This window comes from Euprymna scolopes, chromosome 26 (genome assembly GCF_053919585.1).
Source record: "Euprymna scolopes isolate OS-2025 chromosome 26, ASM5391958v1, whole genome shotgun sequence".
NCBI classification, from domain to species: Eukaryota; Metazoa; Mollusca; class Cephalopoda; order Sepiida; family Sepiolidae; genus Euprymna; species Euprymna scolopes.
Window position 1 is genome coordinate 106,493,695 of NC_136507.1, and position 21,646 is coordinate 106,515,340.

A 21,646-nucleotide genomic window follows, 5' to 3' on the forward strand; every position below is an offset into this window, starting at 1 on the left:
CCATGTGTTTTTAAATATGCCTTTTTTATTATTATTATTAGGTTCAGTATCTAAACTAATAAAAGCAAATAATGTTTATTCTTTCTAAAAGAATAAGGGTTATTCCCGTTAGCTTTTCTATTTAGGTGTTTCTTTAAGAATGTCTCCCTATTAACTAACATTGAACCAGATTAAGTATTTTTCAAATAAATTGTTACAAAAGATCTTAATTTAAAGTTAATAACATGGTACAACAATAACAAATGAGAATTGACTCGATTAATTTGTCAGCTTAAATATTTAAGTTCAACTCTTAAAATCCACACACGCACACACACATATATAAATATATATACATACAAGGTCACTTTTAAAAATATATATAGATATATCCCAAAAGCTATGTTGTCTTTCTTTATTTTTTATATCTCAAACTTTTTTGTCATTTTCTATTAAAGTTTATGTGTGTATATATATATATATATATATGTATATGTATATATATATATATATATATATATATATATATATATATATAATATATATATAAATGTTTTTCCTTTTTTAGGAATGGCAATGGAATTTAGGTGCAATTGCCATCTTTTTCTCCTGGATGGATTTGGTGCTGTTTGTACAGAAATTTCCTCGCTTTGGCATTTACGTTGTCATGGTTACCGACATCCTTTACACCTTCATCCAGTTTGCACTTGTTTTTCTTTTATTTATTGTGGCATTTGCTTTTGGGTTTTTTGCTCTTCTTCGTTTCAGGGTAAGTCATTTTTTTTTTTTTTTTTTTTTTTCTATTACTTAATTTTCGCTAATTGCCTTTGAAATAATTAATTTTTTACCTTTATCGTTTTTCGTAATTTTGTGATATTTTTGTTATTGTGGCATCACAATTCAATAGATGCCATTGGTTTCACTTGAAATTCAATTTTCGAAATTAGCTACAATAATGAAGAACTGCTATTAGTTACCTCCCTTTATTTTTTAACTTTTTATGCAAGACAATTTTAACTTTTGCCGATGAGATGTAATAGTTTGGTCTGTACGATTTTAATCTTCAAAAGAAAAAAAAACTGATATTTAAATTATTTGAATTAAATTATTTTTATTTTTCAGGTTGACAATATGAAAAACCATGTGGCTTATGTAAGTTTTTAATATTTTTTATCTTTTTTTTACATGGTGGAACGATAATGTTGTCGTCTAAAGGAAACAACACTACAGCTTTATTTTAAAACTTCTATTGAAAAAATCAATTCAGGTAAATTGATTATGTAGTAGAGCTGACATCTATTCAATGTAGCCGCCTTCAGCATCAATCACCACCTCAATATGGGTCTGGAACTGGAAGCATGCCTTTTCCACAAGCACTGGCAGGAGCTCGGCGAATACTCGGCAGATGGCAGTGATCAGGCTGGCTTTGGTATTGTGAAAAGTCATGTTGGTGATGTTTTCAATGTGTGACCGAAGAAAGTAGTCTAGCAGTTCAGGTTGGAGGAGGAAGGACACCAGTGAGAGAAAGGTACAAAGTCATAGTACTCCTTCTGAAGCCGAGACTGAGTCTCTTTGGACTTGTGGGCTGGCGCAGAGTTCTGCTGCCATACCCAGGGTTTGCCAGCGGCCACTCAATTGCACCAGGGGATCACCACACTCTTCAGCACATCCAGGTACACTGGTGTTGACTTTCAAGCCGATTTTGAAGATATTAGGTGACATGATGTGGCTCTTTCTTGAAATCATACCAAAGATCATAACCGTGGGCAAAAACTTTGTTTTTATCACCTTGGGCATGTCCCTGTTACTCGTAGCAATCCATCGATGCATTTTGAATGTGTTGGTAATAGTCCTGTTGTCATGACTTTGATTGGTAGAGAGCATGAGTTGTACAGTGGCGCATCTCTGATCTTGCTCGTTAAACATTGTGTCACTTTCAGACATGATAAAAGTCTCCTATTGCTCTTGGGATTTGTAAACAACTGACCAACAAATAGATGGTCTGCAACTAAAAAAAAAAAAGAAAACCAGTTTTCATCAAATGGAAATGGAATCATATCGTCTTTTCTATGGCGACAATTTATCGTTTCCCCCTGTACTATCTGTAAAAATATTTTTTTAGGAACCGTTATGACTAAATATAAATGAAAAGTTTCATTTCATAAAAATGATGGTGCTTAATCTAATTATTTTTTTCTTCTAAAACCAATGTTAGAATTAAAAAAAACGTTTTTTAAAATAGGAGCTTCGTCACATCTTTGAAAACATTACTGTGTAAAGTTACTTACAATTTTTTTCCAAAAGATTGTAAAGAAAGCTAAATGGCACGTACACCCATATGCTATGAACAGTGTTAAACATATTTTGGCAAGATCATCACACAAAGCAGCAACTTTATGGCGACCTACCTGCCATATCTACTACCATTAGGGAGCGACATCTACAATTTGACAGTCACTGCCAGAAGGGCAGCAAGGGTTGGTGAGACTTTAGTGATCCGGGATGAATGCTATATATCTGTCCAGAATCTGCTACAATGAGCAAACATGGATTTTATTTAACTATTTCCCTAACAAAGAATGTTATGTAGCAACCTCTTATTTTTTTTTCTTTCCACATAAGTTGTGTGAAATATGTATTGAAAATATGTCTACATTTGTAATATAGACATATTTTCAACTCTTCATAATGTAATGACGAAGTAAAATCTTTGTGTGATGCTGCTTCTTATGGATATGTGTCGTGTAACATTTATCTTTGTTGAAATTTATTTGTAACTCACAAAGATACCGCATATCAACAAGAAATCTGAAAATCTGGACTTATTTTGATGTTTCTCAGCAGCCTAATATCTAATCTTTTGTCAAGAAATTTCTAGAATAGAAGGAAAACTTGGAATAAAAAGAATTGTACATTGAACATCAAAGGCAAATGGAAAAAAAGTCCAAAATGTGAATTTTTCATAACTTGACTTTCCATTTTAAAATAAAGAAATTAAATTTACTGAAATGAAAAAAGAAAAATTAACATTCTGCATTGTTATCACCTTTGTGCAACGTTTGGGTCAGTGTGACCTTTGAATATTTTCAGAATCTTGGTTGTTGTCTTGGAAAATAAAGGAGAAACTTTACTGGCTCCGTAGATATTTTCGTATTTAAGTCACCTCGTATCTCAACAATATGTACGCACTAATATCTACTAATAAACTTGCATCAATATTTAATGCATGCTATGAAATCCACACAGATGGATGTGAAACGTAAAGTTTAATTCGGGGACTTCATTCAAATTTGACTATAATGATGCAGAAGCAACCAGAAGCATTTGTTACATGAAATTGTTGATAGTAATTGTAGTTAGATGTGTTTTTTTTTTTGTTTTTTTTGTGAGTGATCACTGTAGAATAACCAAAAATTGTTCAAGTGATTCTGTTTGGGTTTATCAGAAAAAGTTAAGTTCCGTTAATAAAACCATTGGTTGTGTTTCAAGGCATAGGAGAAAATCCAGAAAACAGAAGGTTAGGGTTAAACGTCATAGGTTGAGACCTTAAATTTGTGATGATTTTGTAGCAATCATGTTAAAATGAACAAACATTCAACAACATTCAACAAAGGAACACACAGTCTTTCACACATGCGCGCACACACACACCACAAAAAACGATTCCATTAAATAAAATCTCGCATGCACACACACACACACACACACACGTGTAGCCGACTTGGTCCCCTCCATTGTCGCTTTTCAGCTTTTCATCTGTGTGTCTGCCGATTTTTCTTGTTGATCATCAAGCGGCTTTAATCTTTTCTTTCTCAAGATGGAAAGGAAACACATGAGCTGCACAGTCTTTCACATACACACGTGTTTGTGTGTCCAACAACGCATTCTCAAGTGTTATAGCCGGTGAGCAATCAAGCAACACAATTCAATTAAATAAAATCTTGTGCACGTATCAAGTGGTTTAATCCCCTCGATGGGTGCTGAAGTGGCAACTGATTTGTATTGTTGATCAAGTGACTTTGATCCTCTGTTTCTTAAGACAAATAAACTTGATGTATAAAACCAAAAGAGATTTGTTGACAATTTAAAGGTTTTATTGGGAGAGAAATATGTTGCAGAGAGAGGCCAAAAATTAACCTTCCATAAAAGATGTTTATTATTTTCCTCAAATTAAGAATTTGTCGACAAACAGCAATCTTGAGGAAATTCACTTTTACAATTTTGGTACACGTTTGCTATCCGCTTGCTTGACGTTGTTCTACAAACTTTGTCCTAAACACACGATCTAATTTTCTTATGCAACACTTGTTTCTCGCTGTTTTTGTCTAGGGAGCCTGGGTCCTGGATATGACCTTAAATTGTATCCGATGGTGAGGCCTCAGCTTGCGGGCTTTGGGGAGTGTGGAGCCACCCTTTAATTGCCATTGCTCCCAGGTCCACTCTAACCTGGAGTGGTAGTACCTGTTAGGGTCCCAACTATAGGTTAAATAGAAACTGACTTGAAAAAAAAAAACATATTCTATTAAAAATTTTTCTTCAAAATATCTGGATTTGGCATTAAATGACCTGAAAAGGATTGATATGCCGTTAAACAAAAACAACCAACCAAAATCGGCGCACTGAGTATACTTCTGTTCCTCGACAGGCTGTGCTGAAAATACAATTTGTGACACGCTTTCAAAATCCACGCGAATTGAATAATTTCTACCTGCGGTCACAATATATAATAAAAGAAAATAAGACATCTATTTGGAGCCTGTGAGGAATGTGGAGTTGTCTGGGACCATCCGATACATAACGGTTAAAATAAACCTTTTTAAGAAACTCGAAAGGAGGGCATCGAATATCGATTGTCCACCAGACAAAAGTAATTACGGCGTAAACAGAAAAATCGGACAATGATTTTTTGTTTACAAAGTAAAGTGATTGTGGGGGAGATCGCATATTTTGCTGGAATGGGACATTCCTTTGCGAGAACAAAGAAAGATTGGAATGTCCTGGAAAAAACAATTATGGTCAAGGCTGGAACGTGTTGTAAAGACACGTGCAATAAACAAAAACAATAGTCGCCCGACTAAGAGAAATGGGTTACTGGAGATCTGGGTCAAATGCAAGCAATGCATTTTGTAAACAAAGCTGAAACTTGCGTGGGAATTGAAGAATCGATTATCGACAGTAACCAATCAAATGCAAGCCAGCGGAGATCGTAATTGTGGAAAAATACGGGAACAAAAATCTTGTGAATATAACGATGTGATTTTTGGAGTCAGAAGAGAAGTAGGTATGAGGACCGCCGAAGGACATTCGATTGTCGAAGTAAAATCGCGTTCCCCCCCTCCGATCGCTCAATGAAAGGAAAGTCAAGCCGTCGAAATGAACGATTTGATAAAATGCATGTAAGGCTTTAGTTGAAAATATATTTTATATGAAAAGCAATCGTGACTTACGTCTTTCCTTTATGTTTTGAGTTACGCCTGATCGTTATGTGCATGTCAAAACTTTGTTTCAGATACCGTCGTTGTTATGACAAGATCGACAATTGATAAGTCAGCTTGAATGAAAAAATGCCCGGTCAAGGGGGAAATAACCATGCTGTCTTAGCAGTTGCCATGACAACCGTTTAGCTCGGATTGTAAACAAGTGACACTAGCAGACGATCAAGGAAATTGATGGCTACTACGTTTTTGTTACAAACCTACTAACTACGACCGTTCCCAAACTGGGGTCCTGCGCAACGTAACAGAGTTGCCCCTCAGTTACTATTGCTCGCAGGTCCACTTTGGTCTGGAGTAGTAATACTTGTTAGGACACAACTGGTGCTATCAGATCAGGCTGTCTGAACTGGCTTCCTGACCAAAAATGCACCAAACATTAATGTTGTTTTTTTTCTATCTGTTTTCAAAACTCAATCAAAAGCAAAACAAAAATACTTTTCTTCTACAAAACAATCAAACCAAACACCACAAATAAATATTTGAAGAGGCAAAAAAACTTGAAGGATAAAATTTGTTTTTCCATAATTACCAGATTCAACATTAAATAACCCAAAAAGAGTTGATATGCCATGAAACAAAACAACTAAATCAAATATCATGAATAAATTTTTGAAAATATGAAAAACGTGAAAGCATAAAACTTTTTTTTCATAATTACTGGATTCGCCATTAAACAATCCAAAATGGTTGATATGGTGTTAAACAAAATCAACAAAACCAGACGAGACAGAACTTGGAGCACATCAATCCAATCCAACGTCAACAGTTCAGTATCATTTCTCACCTTCACAACTTTGACCAAATCATCCACAACTGCTGAACAATGTCAGGTGCATCAAAACATTTGACTCTTCCCAGTAATTTTAAAATTGCTGAAATATTAAAATATTTGATATTCTGTTTCATCAAGTTAGCAACGTGTGAGTAGAGAAATTAAATTAATGCATATACGAGTTAATACTTGTGGTTTATTAGTAAAATAATGCAATGGTTTATTGGTGTAATAATGCAGGATTCTTGGCCATTGGGTCAAGATAACACCTAACAGCTCTTGTCGAACTCTTGTCCTCGCTCCTTTGGGACAGAGGAAGACACTGGGTGAGCAGACAGGTCTGTATTCAACGTCCTGTTTTAGGAATGCCAGACTTGAAGTGTCATCGAGACGCCGAGAGGCTGACCCTCCTGAGCCACTACCTTCAAGAAGAGCAACCGTGGCACCCCGCGATCACTGCTGCCTTTCCCGACCTCATTCTCGACCCCTCTATCGAGAGTCGTCGCACGCCCTGGGGAGATTCAGCCTTCCTAAAAGAGTGCTGAGCTGTGCTAAAACGACTACCAAGGTCCAGTGACCTTGTGACTACTACCCATAGGGAACTCCAGTGGGATCTAGTGGTGGTGAGGGGGGGGGGGTGCCAACAACCCACTATCCGAGCGTTTGGGTTGGCAGCAGAGTGAGATCCTCTCCTCAGGAGTTGGGTGCCAGGTTCGAGTCATCTGAACAATTCGGAGTTCTCTCTGACCTGGCGATTGGCCTGAAATGCACTTCCACTTAACAACATATAATGCAGTTCTGTTTTTTTGGAGTCGCCTGCTTGTCCCCGTTGCGGGACAATGGCTGTAGAAACAACTGATCACGCTTTTTTCAATTGCTGCAAACTCCACCAGTACTGGTTGTATGTCAGCAAGGTGATGGCTCGCATCGATCCCGAGCATCCTTTCCCTATTACCTTATCCAATATCTTTGACAATTAAGGCCGCCGTGGGACAGGGAATGACAAATGGTCTACATTATAATCCTGGCCATGGCGAGAATGGTGATTTGGACGTCGCGTCTGCAAGGTGGCCGGGGGGTGTTGTCATTTTCTGATCTGGATCTGATCGCGTTCTTTAAACACCAACTACGGGTGAAGATCAGATGTGATAAAAGAAGACTGTATTGCACAGCATTTGACAATGGATACGTGTCGCAAGTCTGTACGAAAAGGAGCCAAATTTGAATACGTGTTCCCTGCCTAGGTGTGGAACACGAAGTTCCGCCAAGCGTAATCAATTTTCAGCCTCTTAGCTAGCCGAGTGAATGCTTCATCTCTCCCCAACTAGGAAGCCTCTAAGATACCCATCCCCTCCTATCTGCAATTTTTTCTTCTCACCCCTCACTCTAAATTTTACCCATCTTGGAGAGAAAGAAATCAATCACTAACGCCCCATCCCTCACCCACAAAATTTTCTTTTCTCCATTTTGTCCCATCTATAGAGCATGTCCACTTAGAAACCGGCTTACAGGAGCTCAGGTTCCTTTACAAACCGAAGTGGAACAGGCGGTCTATCAACTAGACGCGGTCGGGAGGGTCTTACTAACCACTTTTGTATTTTTTTTTTCTCCTTCCCCCGCCCTCGACACAAATGAATTATTGTATCATCATTATTGTTATCTTTTTTGTTTTTACGTATAAATAAAAAGTTTTAAAAAATTGGGTTCTAATGAGGATGTCCCCCAGTACAAAAGGGGGAATGCGGTATTATGGTGAAAGAAGATACTAGCTAAGAGGAATTTTTTGTTTAGTTCTGGAGTGACAAGAATGACCAATGACCCCCATTTTTCCCCCATTTTGAGTTGGCTTTGTGCCTAAGTTTTTTGTTCAGTTGAGACTTACATTGTAATTTTAGCTTGAATAAAGTATTTAATATCTCAAAGCGTAGTATCTGTTCTTCAGATGCTACAATTTCATTCTCTGTTAGTGGAGGAGAAATCCTTCACGACTGAGACAATTTTTATTTATTTATTTTTTTTTCCACATTAAAAATGACTCTGGTGTTTAACTCTGTCCCATGGGGAGGCATTGTAAATAGGAATAATACAATGGTTTATTGGCATAATAATACAATGGTTTATTGGCATAATAATGCAATGGTTTATTGGTATAATAATGCAATGGTTTATTGGCATAATAATACAATGGTTTGTTGGCATAATAATGCAATGGTTTATTGGTATAATAATACAATGGTTTATTGGCATAATAATGCAATGGTTTATTGGCATAATAATGCAATGGTTTATTGGCATAATAATGCAATGGTTTATTGGCATAATAATACAATGGTTTATTGGCATAAAAATACAATGGTTTATTGGCATAATAATGCAATGGTTTATTGGCATAATAATACAATGGTTTATTGGCATAAAAATACAATGGTTTATTGGCATAATAATGCAATGGTTTATTGGCATAATAATACAATGGTTTATTGGCATAAAAATACAATGGTTTATTGGCATAATAATGCAATGGTTTATTGGCATAATAATACAATGGTTTATTGGCATAAAAATACAATGGTTTATTGGCATAATAATGCAATGGTTTATTGGCATAATAATACAATGGTTTATTGGCATAATAATGCAATGGTTTATTGGCATAATAATGCAATGGTTTATTGGCATAATAATGCAATGGTTTATTGGCATAATAATGCAATGGTTTATTGGCATAATAATGCAATGGTTTATTGGCATAATAATGCAATGGTTTATTGGCATAAAAATACATGTTAGAATAATACAATGGGTTAAACAGTTTGGGGAGAAAAAAAATATTAAGTTTGTCTACGGTAAACTATTAATATGGTAAATGTAAAATACATTGTTTGCATCCAACAGAAAAATGTAAAAGCCATTCATATATATATAAAAAAAAAAAAATGTAAAGATTAAAGAAAGACTTATATTTTCCCATGCCATCTTTTCTCTTTTTTGTAAGAAGACGGGTTGAAAGCCTGTCTTCTTGTTAGGGTGGCCGGCCAACAATTTCTTGACCATGTGTGATGTGAAGGTTCCCAACAAAATCTTGTAACATCGCAAATCTGTGCGTTTTTTTGGGTTTTTTTTTTTGTTTTTGTTTTTTTACCAAGGGGAATCGCTCTGGTATAGGAACCAGGTTCTCCCAAAGGGAGATAACTCTGATTCGGACATTCAAAAACAATTTGGAAATGAGTTTTTTTATTTATTTATTTTATTTTATTTTTTTAAGATATCAGGTTCCTCTGTTTGATGTTTTAATGTTAAATCTTTATTCTGATCTCCTATCTCTTTTTCAGGCTCCATTCGGAAATATTGGGAAGTCTTTAGTGAAGACTTCTGTGATGCTTATTGGTGAATTTGAATACACAGATATTTTCTACGATGAAAATTCAAAGCCTCAGTTTGAGCACGTGACCTATATTATGTTTGTTATATTCCTTGTTTTTGGATCGATCATCATTATGAACTTGCTGGTAAGCTATTTTCAATTTTTTTCCAGATGCTTCTCATTAGTTCAATATTTCTCCGCCCTGCCAAAAATAGATTCCACTCATGGAATTATTAATAAAACACAATCCTTGATGACCCCTAAAAATTCCACCTATGGAATCATTAATAAAATGCACAATCCTTTCTGCAATTCAAAAATATTTGGTACAAAAAAATATTGAGTCTATTACTGACTTGTCCACCAGGTTTTATTCATGAATGTCCAACAGCATTGAATGATAAAATATTGTTCTAACTTTCGCTCCTGAATGTTTATGATGAAGATCCAAAACTAGAAATAAAAATGAAAATCAATAAATGCCTTAGCAGCTCTGTTAGTAATTCCCTACTGCAAATATGTTTAATTACTGGTTTGAGAGATGATATGAGCGAATCGAAATATTTTTCATGTTTTTGTGCATCTTTGAGTATACGTGAGTCATCCATGGATGTCGTTACATGTCATATTCAGAGTAGATTCTATTTTCACACATTTGAGAACATCCTGTACCTCTACAAATCCACCATTTGCCCATGCACGGAGCATTGTTGCCACATCTGGACTGGTGCGTCTACCACTAGCCTCTTCCTCTTAGATAGGGTCCAAAAAAAGTTTGGGATCTAATAGATCCCACTTTGTCAACCCAGCTCCAACCCCTGTCCCATCACCACAATGTTGCATCTCTGTGCCTGTTTTACAAATATTTTAATGGAATGTGCTCTGATGAACTCGTTGCACTTGTGCCCCTTGATGTACAAACCCGATTAGCAACAAAATGTCACCCCTTCATTGTTGAGGTCTCTAAATGCCAGAAAGCTTTCTGCTTTAAAAGTTTCTTCTCTCAAACAGTTAGACTTTGGAATTCCCTTCCTGCAATCTGCTTCCTTGATTGTACTTATATGCAGAAGTTTAAATGTAACGTAAACCAACATCTTGTTAATTTTTCCTAGGCATGGTCCCAAATTGCGATATGCCTTGTTAGGGGTGAACGTAAGTAAAAAAAAAAAAAAATTAAAAGAAACGGGTACTAAAGTTCTTGTAGTAGAAGAACCTATTCACAAAAAGAGGCTTGAAATGGGGAAACGTAAACAAATTTGTTTGTAGATTCTTTTTATATATGGCATTAATTTGCATATGTGTGGAATAGCTGCTTTAAGGAGGACATATTGGGGAGGACAGAGAGTGAAGTGTTTGGCATTGGTGCTAAGATTTGTTGGTGTGAATTGCAGAATTGGTGAAGAGGAGTTCCGTCAGTTTTCCTTTTAGGCAAAGAAAGAAAAAGAAGGAAGAAAGAAAGGGGTGAGGATGAAGAAGAAAGATATTAATGCATGTAAAGAGCAACAGATACAATAGTTGCTGTTGTAAATTACGGTATATTTGAAGAGGAATTTTCTTTTGAGGAATACAATTCGATTTTAGATTCGATGTGAAAACAATGTGACCCTCCTTCCGGCTTTCCCATAACATAAAATATCTGTGAACTTATGCATGCGAAACTGTGATAATTAACTCTAAAACCATTCAGATGACATTTAAATGCATGTAATTAATCATTGCGATTCCTCTTGAACAGGTCGGTCTTGCCGTAGATGATATTAAGGATGTGCAGAGGCAGGCAACCCTCAAACGTCGAGCGATGCAGGTGAGTTTAATTTGTTTTTAAATTACTAATAAAATCGTAAATTGTAAAAAAATATGTCATTGTTTAAGGAAATATTGAAAAGAAAAAAAACTTGTGACTGTAATGACATATATATATATATATATATATATATATATAATTTACTTGATTCCTCCGGCCTTGGCAGACGTATTTTAAATATTCTCTCCAGTGCTTTTTCTGTGCACATTTGAACTTTTCTTTTTAATGATTTGGAACTCAGTCCATTTGTGATTTTTTTCCAAGAAATTCTGCCTTTTGGATCATTTTGAACCATTTGGAACTTACCTGTTGGATTGGAAATTTTTAATTCGACCGTGTTTGGATTTTACCATTCTTGGATTTTTTACCCTTCACCGGACTATCTATTCATGTGAAATCTTTTTATCATTTTTCTTTTACCTCCTACTCCCCTTACCTCACCTTTTTTTTTAACCAAGTAAGATCTGTGACTTACTTGTAGTTTCATTAAATACTTTTACATGCAAAATCCGATCCCGGATTTTGCTAATTCCTGCCCTCTGATGAGAAGGAGAGTATTTCTTCAAAACTCCGCGGATTAAGGACTATCCACTTATCTTATGCTTCCTTTTTAAAATTAAATGTTTTTAACTCTTTTTCAATGTCTTTTAACATGTTTTATTAATCATTTGTTCATATATATATATGTAGCAAAAATGGTAATTAGTAAAACCTGAAGAAAGTGCTCAATATTATTGCAGAGCAAATATATATTTTTTTATTGCCGTTTTATCTGCTTAGTTACACATGTTTCGGTTATCAAATCATATCAACGACCCAGTAACTTCATCAGACTTTATAGAAACCTGCATCTGTAAAATCTGATGAAGTTACTGGGTTGTTGATACGATTCAGTAATCGAAACTTTTTGCAGGCAAAGAGCAAAAAGTCTTTCTCATGTTGACACTAAAAAAATTATGTGCCGAAATGCTAACAGATTTAATATTTTTATGGAGCAATTCTGGTTTCTTATTGATTGCATTTGATTCATCAGTTCCTATCGTCAGTGTCTATAAGTAGAATCTCCCAACATTTGGTGATCATACCATCTTCTTATGTGAAAACTATTGAAACAGAAAGTACAACTAATCGATTTTCTCTCTGAATGTTAAAGTAAAAAAAAATGTCAATAAAAGGAAATTGATATATTTAAAGTTCACAAGAAACAAAGGAACTAAAAATGCTGAAATATTGCAGCATTTATAGGCACTTACCCCAAAGAAAAGCCATTGAATTCAACCCCAGTGTGTGGAATCAGTTTTTTGCCATCAAATATATTATATAAATAAGAAGGAAAACCTAAAATATTACAAAGTTTATTGACATTTTGTCCCTATTTAAGGGACTTCTTCAGCATGATTGATTTTCAAAGAAAAATAAATTAAAACCAGAAGTGCATTTGCTGTGTGTTATGTGAAAAAAAAAGTGCAATGAGTTCATCAGAGCACATTCCGTTAAAATTCTTGTAAAAATGAAATCATAGCAAGTGAGAAATAGCGACCGTCCAAAAAAAAAAAGAAGCATGCTGAAATAAGCAGGGAACGCATGGAATCGCAAAAGATAGAAACTCATGATTTCTGGAAAATTTATAATAGTGTAGTGAATAAAGGGCAATTCCTCCACTATCCAACAACCAGAAGCTCGCATGCATGGCAACCAAGAAGGCAGAACTTATTGCCTGGCGATTCACCTCCAACTCCACCTTAGAGCCAACAAATAACTCTCTCCCAAACTTCCCTATGAAGACTGAAGCCACACTAGATGTGAAAATCACCTCTTCTCACGTCCATATCATAAAAAACTTAGACACATCTAAGGCATGTGAACCTGATCTCATACCTGCTATACTAAAAAATGCTCAGCTGAGCTAGCCCTTTACTTTTTTAAATAACTCTGATCTTGAGCACGTGGTACAATGGGGAAAGGAGTGGCTGGTTACTTTTAATGTATCTAAAACCAAGCTTCTCTCTTTACATCATCAACGTTCTGATCCACATCTGGCATCAATTGAAATAAATGGCTCTCATCTTGAGGAGGCCTCAAGTTTTGACAAGCTTCTGGGCTTGACAATTACTCCTGATCTTAAATGGAACACGTACATCAAATCTGTTGCCAGGGCCGCTGGAAAAATGGTAGGATCTTTCTATCGATCGAATAGATATCTCACTGCTGATGCAATTCTCTATCTATATAAGAGCCAGATACGTCCAAGGATGGAATACTGTTGCCACATCTGGGCAGGAGCTGCTAGAAAGGACTTGTCCTGCCTTGATAGAGTTCAAAATAGACTTTGTAGCCTCGTACGAGATGTCCTTTTCTCTTCCCTGCAACCTCTATCTCACAGAAGAGATGTTGCGAGCTTGTCTCTGATGTATCGTTATTTTCATGGAAAGTGTTTGACTGAGCTTCAGTATATGGTCCCCCCTCGCTAAACTTTCACAAGAAACACCCGTCTAGCTGAAAACACTATCAATAATTCCCCCCACTCTTTATCTGTGCTTAAACCTAAACGTAGATTCCATGAACAAAGCTTCTTTCTTAGAACTGCACGCCTGTGGAATTATCTTCCGTTTTCCTGTTTTCCAGCTGACTACAATATGGTTGTCTTCAAGTCCAATGTAAACAAGTTCTTGATGAGCCGTTCCATACAAGTTAACAAATTTATTGAATTTCCATCACTAACGATTACTATATTCTCCAATTGACTACTGTACACTCTTTAACACTTATCCTCGAGTTGTCTCTTGGCCTTGATAGCCTATGTAAAAAAAATAAAAAATAAATAAATAAAATAAAGTACTTTCCAAGCTCTACAATAAATGCCTTGCTGAATCTTGTTTCCCTAATATCTTGGAGATGGTTTCTGTGGTACCAGTGTATAAGAATTCCGGTGAAAGAACTGACCCTCTCAATTATTGCCCTATCAGTTTCCTCCCCCTCTTCACTAAAATCTTTGAGACCTTAATTAATCAATCACTAGTCCACCACCTTGCAGAAAGCTCTTCTACACAGTTTGTGGGGAAAAGAGTCCAATGCAATTCAATTTTTAGTGGTACTGTAAGCAATTAGGTGCACAAAAAATGCAACGAGATTATTAAGTTCAGAGAGGATGACCAGTTTATATGCGAAAGATGTAAGACAATGGAGATGCATGAGAACTTAGAAGTGGACAAAGTACATTTGAATTGTCATGCTATGGAAGTTGTCAAAGTTCTCATACCTTGGTGATATAACATTGCAACACAGGGTTGAGCAGGTGCTTATGTGATTGCAAGAGTTAATACTGGATGGAATAAGTCGAATGAGTTTCTGCCTTTACTATCAGAGCATTACTACTACAAAGGAAGAGTCTATCAAGCATGTGTATGCAATGTGATTTATAAAAATGAAACTTAACCAATGAGTATTGAGGACATGCGTTGCATGGAGAGAAATTATGCGATGGATATGGAATGGGAGTCAGAAAAAGATGCTTAGATCTAGTTACCCCAGAAAAAGATGAAATCTGGACAGTATAGTAAAATGTTTGCAAAACAGGAGCCTTTAATGCTATGGCCATGTTCAAAAAATGGATGAAAATTCTTGGGTTATGTGTATATTGTGTATGCAATGTGATTTATGAAAATGAAACTTAGCCAATGAGTGTTGAGGACATGCGTTGCATGGAGAGAAAATTCCCTTGCTAAGTGATAAAATGAACTTGATAGAAAAGAGGGATAGATCTGATGACCTCAGCGGAAGATCAAATCTGTACAGTATAGAGAAGTTGGCAGAACCGGAGACTTTGATGGTATGGTCATGTTTGAAGAATGAATGAAAACTTATTGGTCATTAAGTTAAGGTAGTAAATCCAGTTCACATAGGAAAACCTGGGAAAACATGGGAGAAAGTGATAAATATAAGTGTGATGATGATATGACCATTATTCTCTCACTTGAGTGCTCAACCCATGAGTAGTGGACAAATGTAGTCATCTACACATGAATATTTCACTTTTTTGTAGCTCTTCAGTCTGGTGAGCAGTAGAAGAACATACAAATATAAGTAATTTTTTTTTCTTTTTCGTAGGTTGATTTGGTTTTAGATGTTGAACGATTTCTGCCGTTTGGAATTCACAGGCGAAAAATTGTGAAGTATCAAAAGGTTTACCCCAATTCTGTTCGTCAGTCTTCAATTTTGAAATATTTCCGCGTAAAAACTGTCAAAGCTGATGATGTTCAACAAATTTTGAATCCGGAAATGGTAAGTTCTGCAAATCATTTTTTAAATATTTTGTTTCTCTTTTATTTTTTTATTTTATAAATATTGCTCTTCAACAAGTATATTTACTTATTTAGTATACATTTTATTTATATATGTATTTTATTTATATATACATTTTATTTATATATACATTTTATTTATATATGCATTTTATTTATATATGCATTTTATTTATATATGCATTTTATTTATATATGCATTTGATTTATTTATGCATTTTATTTATTTATGCATTTTATTTATATATGCATTTTATTTATATATGCATTTTATTTATATATGCATTTTATTTATATATGCATTTTATTTATTTATGCATTTTATTTATTTATGCATTTTATTTATATATACATTTTATTTATATATACATTTTATTTATATATGCATTTTATTTATATATGCATTTTATTTATTTATGCATTTTATTTATATATGCATTTTATTTATATATGCATTTTATTTATATATACATTTTATTTATATATGCATTTTATTTATATATGCATTTTATTTATATATGCATTTTATTTATATATGCATTTTATTTTTTTATGCATTTTATTTATTTATGCATTTTATTTATATATGCATTTTATTTATATATGCATTTTATTTATATATGCATTTTATTTATTTATGCATTTTATTTTTTTATGCATTTTATTTATTTATGCATTTTATTTATATATGCATTTTATTTATATATGCATTTTATTTATATATGCATTTTATTTATATATGCATTTTATTTATTTATGCATTTTATTTATTTATGCATTTTATTTATATATGCATTTTATTTATATATGCATTTTATTTATTTATGCATTTTATTTATTTATGCATTTTATTTATTTATGCATTTTATTTATTTATGCATTTTATTTATTTATGCATTTTATTTATTTATGCATTTTATTTATATATGCATTTTATTTATATATGCATTTTATTTATATGCATTTTATTTATTTATGCATTTTATTTATATATGCATTTTATTTATATATGCATTTTATTTATATATGCATTTTATTTATTTATGCATTTTATTTATATATGCATTTTATTTATATATGCATTTTATTTATATATGCATTTTATTTATATATGCATTTTATTTATATATGCATTTTATTTATTTATGCATTTTATTTATTTATGCATTTTATTTATTTATGCATTTTATTTATTTATGCATTTTATTTATTTATGCATTTTATTTATTTATGCATTTTATTTATTTATGCATTTTATTTATTTATGCATTTTATTTATATATGCATTTTATTTATATATGCATTTTATTTATTTATGCATTTTATTTATTTATGCATTTTATTTATTTATGCATTTTATTTATTTATGCATTTTATTTATTTATGCATTTTATTTATATATGCATTTTATTTATATATGCATTTTATTTATTTATGCATTTTATTTATATATGCATTTTATTTATATATTCATTTTATTTATTTATGCATTTTATTTTTTTATGCATTTTATTTATTTATGCATTTTATTTATATATGCATTTTATTTATATATGCATTTTATTTATATATGCATTTTATTTATTTATGCATTTTATTTATTTATGCATTTTATTTATTTATGCATTTTATTTATTTATGCATTTTATTTTTTTATGCATTTTATTTATTTATGCATTTTATTTATATATGCATTTTATTTATATATGCATTTTATTTATTTAAGCATTTTATTTATTTATGCATTTTATTTATTTATGCATTTTATTTATTTATGCATTTTATTTATATATGCATTTTATTTATATATGCATTTTATTTATATATGCATTTTATTTATTTATGCATTTTATTTATTTATGCATCTTATTTATTTATGCATTTTATTTATTTATGCATTTTATTTATTTATGCATTTTATTTATTTATGCATTTTATTTATTTATGCATTTTATTTATTTATGCATTTTATTTATATATGCATTTTATTTATATATGCATTTTATTTATTTATGCATTTTATTTATTTATGCATTTTATTTATTTATGCATTTTATTTATTTATGCATTTTATTTATTTATGCATTTTATTTATATATGCATTTTATTTATATATGCATTTTATTTATTTATGCATTTTATTTATATATGCATTTTATTTATTTATGCATTTTATTTATTTATGCATTTTATTTATTTATGCATTTTATTTATATATGCATTTTATTTATATATGCATTTTATTTATTTATGCATTTTATTTATTTATGCATTTTATTTATTTATGCATTTTATTTATTTATGCATTTTATTTTTTTATGCATTTTATTTATTTATGCATTTTATTTATATATGCATTTTATTTATATATGCATTTTATTTATTTATGCATTTTATTTATTTATGCATTTTATTTATATATGCATTTTTTTATATATGCATTTTATTTATTTATGCATTTTATTTATTTATGCATTTTATTTATTTATGCATTTTATTTATATATGCATTTTATTTATATATGCATTTTATTTATTTATGCATTTTATTTATATATGCATTTTATTTATATATGCATTTTATTTATTTATGCATTTTATTTATTTATGCATTTTATTTATTTATGCATTTTATTTATTTATGCATTTTTATATATGCATTTTATTTATATATGCATTTTATTTATTTATGCATTTTATTTATATATGCATTTTATTTATTTATGCATTTTATTTTTTTATGCATTTTATTTATTTATGCATTTTATTTATATATGCATTTTATTTATATATGCATTTTATTTATTTATGCATTTTATTTATTTATGCATTTTATTTATATATGCATTTTATTTTTTTATGCATTTTATTTATATATGCATTTTATTTATATATGCATTTTATTTATATATGCATTTTATTTATATATGCATTTTATTTATTTATGCATTTTATTTATTTATGCATTTTATTTATTTATGCATTTTATTTATTTATGCATTTTATTTATTTATGCATTTTATTTATTTATGCATTTTATTTATTTATGCATTTTATTTATTTATGCATTTTATTTATTTATGCATTTTATTTATTTATGCATTTTATTTATTTATGCATTTTATTTATATATGCATTTTATTTATATATGCATTTTATTTATTTATGCATTTTATTTATTTATGCATTTTATTTATTTATGCATTTTATTTATTTATGCATTTTATTTATTTATGCATTTTATTTATATATGCATTTTATTTATATATGCATTTTATTTATTTATGCATTTTATTTATATATGCATTTTATTTATATATTCATTTTATTTATTTATGCATTTTATTTTTTTATGCATTTTATTTATTTATGCATTTTATTTATATATGCATTTTATTTATATATGCATTTTATTTATTTATGCATTTTATTTATTTATGCATTTTATTTATTTATGCATTTTATTTTTTTATGCATTTTATTTATTTATGCATTTTATTTATATATGCATTTTATTTATTTATGCATTTTATTTATTTATGCATTTTATTTATATATGCATTTTATTTATTTATGCATTTTTATTTATGCATTTTATTTATTTATGCATTTTATTTATTTATGCATTTTATTTATTTATGCATTTTATTTATTTATGCATTTTATTTATATATGCATTTTATTTATATATGCATTTTATTTATTTATGCATTTTATTTATATATGCATTTTATTTATTTATGCATTTTATTTTTTTATGCATTTTATTTATTTATGCATTTTATTTATATATGCATTTTATTTATATATGCATTTTATTTATTTATGCATTTTATTTATTTATGCATTTTATTTATATATGCATTTTATTTTTTTATGCATTTTATTTATTTATGCATTTTATTTATATATGCATTTTATTTATATATGCATTTTATTTATTTATGCATTTTATTTATATATGCATTTTATTTATATATGCATTTTATTTATTTATGCATTTTATTTATTTATGCATTTTGGCTACATGTTTCTGACATGTTCCTCTTCTAGCCAAGAATTTGCTGAGCTTTCTCCTGCAAAATAAGAACTTGTATGAAGAAGGAGTCACTTTTAACTTCATTTGCTAAGCCTTTACTTCTGGGCCACCAAGCAATTGCCACGGCAATGAAGGAATTAACAACTAAAAAATGCCAAATTCAGGCACAGACATTAAACAATCAGAAATTGTGAATGTTGCAGACGCAACAGTTGACTGCTTCTATGTTTATATTTCACAGACAGTGCCCATCCTTAAGTATTCTTGATAATTATAATAGCCATATTTTCACACGGACACAAATATTTAACTGATAAACTCTTAAACTACTGATCACATAACACTGAAATTAACAGCAAATAGTGATCATACACCAAGGATGGTCTATAACAAATAAAATCTTTGTTTGGATGGATAATGTGTATAGAAATATGTTGGCAATTTGAAATGCAAAATGTTCATTTCAACTTGCTGACATACTTGTATTACTTGTGCAAATTAATTCATTGAAGTGATTCAATTTTAAATCTTATGTATATGTCAATAGCTGAAATGGTTGGGAATGTGAATGGAGTGCTAAATGTTTTGGTTTCGATTCTAGCTGATGGCATCAAGTCATTTTTTTTTTAATTTGGAATCAACACTCTCTTTCTCTATGTGTGTGTGTGTATATATATATATATATATATATATATATATATATATATATATATAAAATATTCAATAGAGAATTGGCTCTGTAAAAATAAATAGAAAATCTGCATGACCCCCTATATGCTAGACATATATTATTTTTTTTTCTTTCAGGATGTAATCAAAAGTATTCAAAAAAAGCAAAAGGATCTGAAACGAAAAATGTATGAACTGACAGATTGCATGACAGAAATGAAAGCCCAAAATCGACGTGTGGAAAGTATGGTTCTGGCGATTGTCAAGAGCCAAGGAATTCCATGGCAAGAGGAAGATTACCAGGAAGACAATAACTAATTCTACATCTTCATTTCTATTTCTATTTGTTATATTTTATTTTGTTTAAAAGTAAATAGATTTTTTTTTATTTTCCTACATACCATTTTAAGGAAGTAATTGCTCAATCATAGCCCTTTCAGAAATTTATGGGGAGATAAATCATACCAAGAAAGTTTTATGGATTATCTCCCTTTATTGTTCTGAGCTAACTTTCATTTGTTTGAGATTTGAACCTTTTTCTTACCCGTCCTTCATAACAAATAGACGTTTCATCCAGCTCCTCCTAGAAACATACATTCTCAAATTCTAGCAGGCTTTTTCTATAGGTTACATCTTCTGTTAGCAATCGCAGACTCCCAGATCACAAACATCACAAGTAACACTCCTCCTCATTTTCACATCATTTTAATTTCTGGATCATGATCTTAACTCCATAAATAGGAATTTAACTTATACCGATAGAATTTGATATATATATATATGTGTGTGTGTGTATTTTTATTTATTTTTTTTTTTTGACACACGCATCACCACATTATCAAGGCCAAGAGGCCACTCAAGGATAAGGGTTAAAGAGTGTACAGTAGAAATTGGAAAATATAGTAATCATTAGTAATGAAAATTTGGTAAATTTATTAACTTATATGGAACGGCTCGTCAAGAACTTATTTACGTTAGACTTGAAGACAACCATATTGTACTCAGCCGGAAAGCAGGAAAACGAAAGACAATTCCACAGGTGTGCAGTTCTAAGAAAGAAGCTTTGTTCATGGAATCTACGTTTAGGTTTAAGCACAGATAAAGAGTGGGGGGAATTATTGATAGTGTTTTCAGCTAGACGAGTGTTTCTTGTGAAAGTTTGGCGAGGGGGACCATAGACTGAAGCTAAGTCAAACACTTTCCATGAAAATAACGATAAAGCAG

The 21,646-nt window shown here is 31.0% G+C and overlaps 1 protein-coding gene across 1 annotated transcript in view; it reads left to right on the forward strand.

Moving 5' to 3' along the window:
- LOC145248345 (uncharacterized) overlaps positions 1–20,885 on the forward strand; it is a 126,842-nt gene extending 105,957 nt beyond the window's left edge. Inside the window, exons 20-25 of the mRNA XM_080110260.1 lie at positions 548–748; positions 1,102–1,131; positions 9,579–9,755; positions 11,346–11,414; positions 15,522–15,695; positions 20,561–20,885. Coding sequence (XP_079966386.1) covers positions 548–748; positions 1,102–1,131; positions 9,579–9,755; positions 11,346–11,414; positions 15,522–15,695; positions 20,561–20,740 — 831 coding nt within the window. The 3' untranslated portion in view covers positions 20,741–20,885. The remainder of the gene's footprint in view (positions 1–547; positions 749–1,101; positions 1,132–9,578; positions 9,756–11,345; positions 11,415–15,521; positions 15,696–20,560) is intronic.
- Positions 20,886–21,646: the final 761 nt, after the last annotated feature.